This window comes from Pinus tabuliformis, chromosome 3_2 (assembly GCF_031772625.1).
Source record: "Pinus tabuliformis cultivar Carrire ecotype Pingquan chromosome 3_2, CPIR1, whole genome shotgun sequence".
Classification (NCBI taxonomy): Eukaryota; Viridiplantae; Streptophyta; class Pinopsida; order Pinales; family Pinaceae; genus Pinus; species Pinus tabuliformis.
This window is the reverse complement of record NC_142302.1, coordinates 707539375-707540534: the sequence shown is the minus strand read 5'-3', so window position 1 is coordinate 707540534 and position 1160 is coordinate 707539375. Positions and strand designations below refer to the sequence as shown.

Below are 1160 nucleotides of genomic sequence, written 5' to 3'. Positions count from 1 at the left end.
CATCCCGGCTCTTGCATCTTGAATCCCTGCTCCCCCATCCGCTCGGGATGCTTCAGTTCCCTGATTCTACCTGCTCGTTTGGTTGGGTTTGCACAGCATAGCACCTCGGACCTGTGTCGAAAGTTTCTCAAGGACTTCCCCATCGGCAAACGTTCAGAAAAATAGAAAAAAGGTAGGTGTCTACAGGCCATCGACTTCGATATCAACCTAACGTTCCAGGAGGATGTTCAAATGGCAGATGCTATTGACACCGCTCGTAAGGTTCTGGTTGGGAGGGTTCGTGGTCGAACCTACTCTGTGGAAAGATTAAAGCAATGGACGGAGGAGATTTGGGGAACATTGCTAAAGGAACTACTAGCAATCAGAGTCTTAGCGAGGGGATGGTTTGCCTTACACTTTCATAGACTGGAATACACTCAATGGATTCTATCCAAATTCTGGCATATTGAGTTGGCAGCTGTTCTTCTGAAGCATTGGGACCCCCTGTTTGATTCGGAGCGAGAACAGTTGGGCACCAGGCCTATATGGGTTAGACTATCGGGATTGCCCATGCAATTCTGGACACCCCAAGTATTCAAGCGCATAGGAGATGCGCTGGGCACCTATCTCGAACACGATAAATCCTATGAGCAATCCGGAATTATGACTATGGCTAGGATACTTGTTCATCTTGACACCAGGGTTGGGGTGGAGGAGAAAATTACTCTACACCGCAGACATTTTTCGCACAAACAACTACTGGATTACGAAGGAGTCCCATTTTGATGTCGAAGATGCCACAAAGTGGGCCATTTGTACAAGGACTGCCCTCTTCTTTCAGGGGTGACTTCAGAAAATTCTAAAGGTGCAAAACAACAACCATCCATTGATCAGAATAAAGGCGACAACAACCAAGGATAAGGTGATTTGATTCATAGCGAGGCCCCTATGGTTGCAGACCTTGGAGTCTCTAAGAAGACTAACAGTAGAAAGAAGGCTGCATCGACTCCTGCACCACCAGGCACCTGGTCCAAGACAATGGAGGATGCATCATCTGCCCCGGGTAATGAATCTCATCCCATGACCTCTGCTATTTTATCAGAAGTTATGTTTTCTGTTTTGCACTCCTCATTACAACCTTTATCTATTGACCCGGGCCCGATACCCTCTATTCCCTACTC

General features: G+C 47.2%; 1 protein-coding gene across 1 annotated transcript; it reads left to right on the top strand.

The window, feature by feature from the left end:
- The first annotated feature begins 231 nt into the window (after positions 1-231).
- LOC149182609 (uncharacterized) lies at positions 232-765 on the top strand. Its single transcript, XM_089414610.1, has one exon. It carries the CDS (start codon positions 232-234, stop codon positions 763-765), a length of 534 nt encoding a protein of 177 aa, XP_089270736.1.
- Positions 766-1160: the final 395 nt, after the last annotated feature.